The sequence below is a fragment of the Sinocyclocheilus anshuiensis genome, unplaced genomic scaffold, assembly GCF_001515605.1.
Source record: "Sinocyclocheilus anshuiensis isolate Anshui unplaced genomic scaffold, SAMN03320099.WGS_v1.1 scaffold1457, whole genome shotgun sequence".
In the NCBI taxonomy this organism is placed as follows: Eukaryota; Metazoa; Chordata; class Actinopteri; order Cypriniformes; family Cyprinidae; genus Sinocyclocheilus; species Sinocyclocheilus anshuiensis.
Window position 1 is genome coordinate 235974 of NW_015549662.1, and position 1886 is coordinate 237859.

At 36.0% G+C, this 1886-nt stretch overlaps 1 protein-coding gene and 1 long non-coding RNA gene across 2 annotated transcripts in view; both read left to right on the top strand.

The window, feature by feature from the left end:
* Positions 1–437, top strand: part of LOC107660291 (uncharacterized) — a 4974-nt gene extending 4537 nt beyond the window's left edge. The window contains exons 4-5 of the long non-coding RNA XR_001630987.1: positions 180–233; positions 392–437. This is a non-coding gene — a long non-coding RNA (uncharacterized LOC107660291). The remainder of the gene's footprint in view (positions 1–179; positions 234–391) is intronic.
* LOC107660294 (collagen alpha-1(XXIV) chain-like) overlaps positions 1–1886 on the top strand; it is a 122610-nt gene that overhangs the window by 75950 nt on the left and 44774 nt on the right. The window contains exons 24-25 of the mRNA XM_016449575.1: positions 180–233; positions 392–445. Of these exons, the coding sequence (XP_016305061.1) occupies positions 180–233; positions 392–445 (108 nt within the window). The remainder of the gene's footprint in view (positions 1–179; positions 234–391; positions 446–1886) is intronic.

Below are 1886 nucleotides of genomic sequence, written 5' to 3' on the forward strand. Positions count from 1 at the left end.
TGTGGGTGTGCGTGTGCGTGCGTGCGTGCGTGCGTGCGTGCGTGCGTGTGTGAGTGAGTGAGATGAGTGAGTGAGTGTGTGTGTGTGTGTGTGTGTGTGTGTGTGTGTGAGAGAGAGAGAGAGAGAGTGTGTGTGTGTGTGTGTGTGTTTAACCAGCTCTTGTTCTCTGTGTTGTTCAGGGTCCGGCGGGACTAATTGGAATAACCGGAGTGATCGGACAACCTGGAGAAAAGGTAAAAACCGAGACAGAGTCTGTATCTTAAACCACACAAGCGTCATGATCAACAGAAAATCTCTTTATGAAACATGACGGTGTACAGTGAAACCTGATTTTAGATTGAAATCAGTCTGAAAACGTGATTGTTTTTGTGTTTTAATTGTGTGTGTTCAGGGCGATCGAGGTCCTCCTGGTCCTTTGGGTCCTTCAGGAGAGAAAGGTCAAACAGTAAGAGCTTATTTCACATTAACAAACATCTATTAAAATGCATTGCACTGCAAAAAAGATCTTCTTACTCACTATTTGTGTCGTGTTTTCCAGTAAAAATATCTAAACATTCTTAAATCAAGATACATTTACTTGAGAAGCAAAATAACAAGATTTTAAGTCCTATTTTCTGAAGGAGAAAAAAAGATCCAAATGAAGTGTGTTTATGCTTAAAACAAGAAAAAATATCTGCCAATGGGGTCAGAAAAATCAACTTAATATAAAGTAAAAAATATATAAATTTTTCTGACCTCACTGGCAGATATTTTCTCTTGTTTTAGGTGTGAAGTCACTTAATTTTGATGCATATTTTATTTTATTTTATTTTATTTTTTTATTTTATTAAAATAATTCTTAAATCTTTGAATTCTGAACAACAGTAGTAATTTCTTAAAAAAACAAAAATCTTACTGACCCCAAACTTTTGAATGGTTTATTTTATTTTATTTAAATATATTAAAGGAGACATGTTATGTCCCTTTTTACAATATGTAATATAAGTCTCTTGTGTCCCCAGAATGTATCTTTGAAATTTCAGCTCAAAATACTCCTCAGATCATTTATTATATCATTTTGAAAATGCCTATTTTCAGTGGATGCAGAAACGCGCTGTTTTTCAGGCCTGTCTCTTTAAATGCAAATGAGCTGCTGCTCCCCGCCCCCTTTTCCAGAATAGAGCTGCGCCATTACAGCTCGGACCAAGAAGGGTCTGGCTGCATCCTTGCACTTGCACTCTCAGACGTGCATTCTCAGACTTTCATTCTCAGACACTTGCGCTTCCGCTAGCGACGTCACTTGCAGGCTTTATTTTTTATTTTGTTCTATTTTTTATTACTTTTTGTTTGAATCTCTCAACTTTTTACAACAGTAGCCAGGTGGTGAAGACAAGAAGAAAGGAACTAAATTACAATGCAATGCGCAAAGTCTCTCGTTAAGCGTTTTCCTCCTGTAGAAAAACATAGACACTTAAGATGCTATTAAAATATAAAATTAAATATACAGTTTATTAATATAATGAATATGTATATAGTATTTTCCTCCCACACCGCAAAACGTACGTGGCATAATGTGGCATAATGGACTAAAAAGGCCAAACTCAATATGCTCCTCTACATTATTAATATACATAACTAACATACAGGCAAGCAGTGAGCCTAGAATAAATGCAACACGCACAGTTTCGCGTTAAGCGTTTTTCCATATAGAATAAACTGTCTACAGCTCTTTTATATCATTGTCTTTGTCCATTAAGCTACATTACGTGTTTTATTTATAATGATTTTCTATAGGAGGAAAATGTTTAACGTGCAATTTAACGCATTGCATTCTGGGCTCGTCTGCTTGCCTGTACGGAGTTGATCCTTTTAAAATCACTTAATGCATTTCAAAATGCACGTTCATA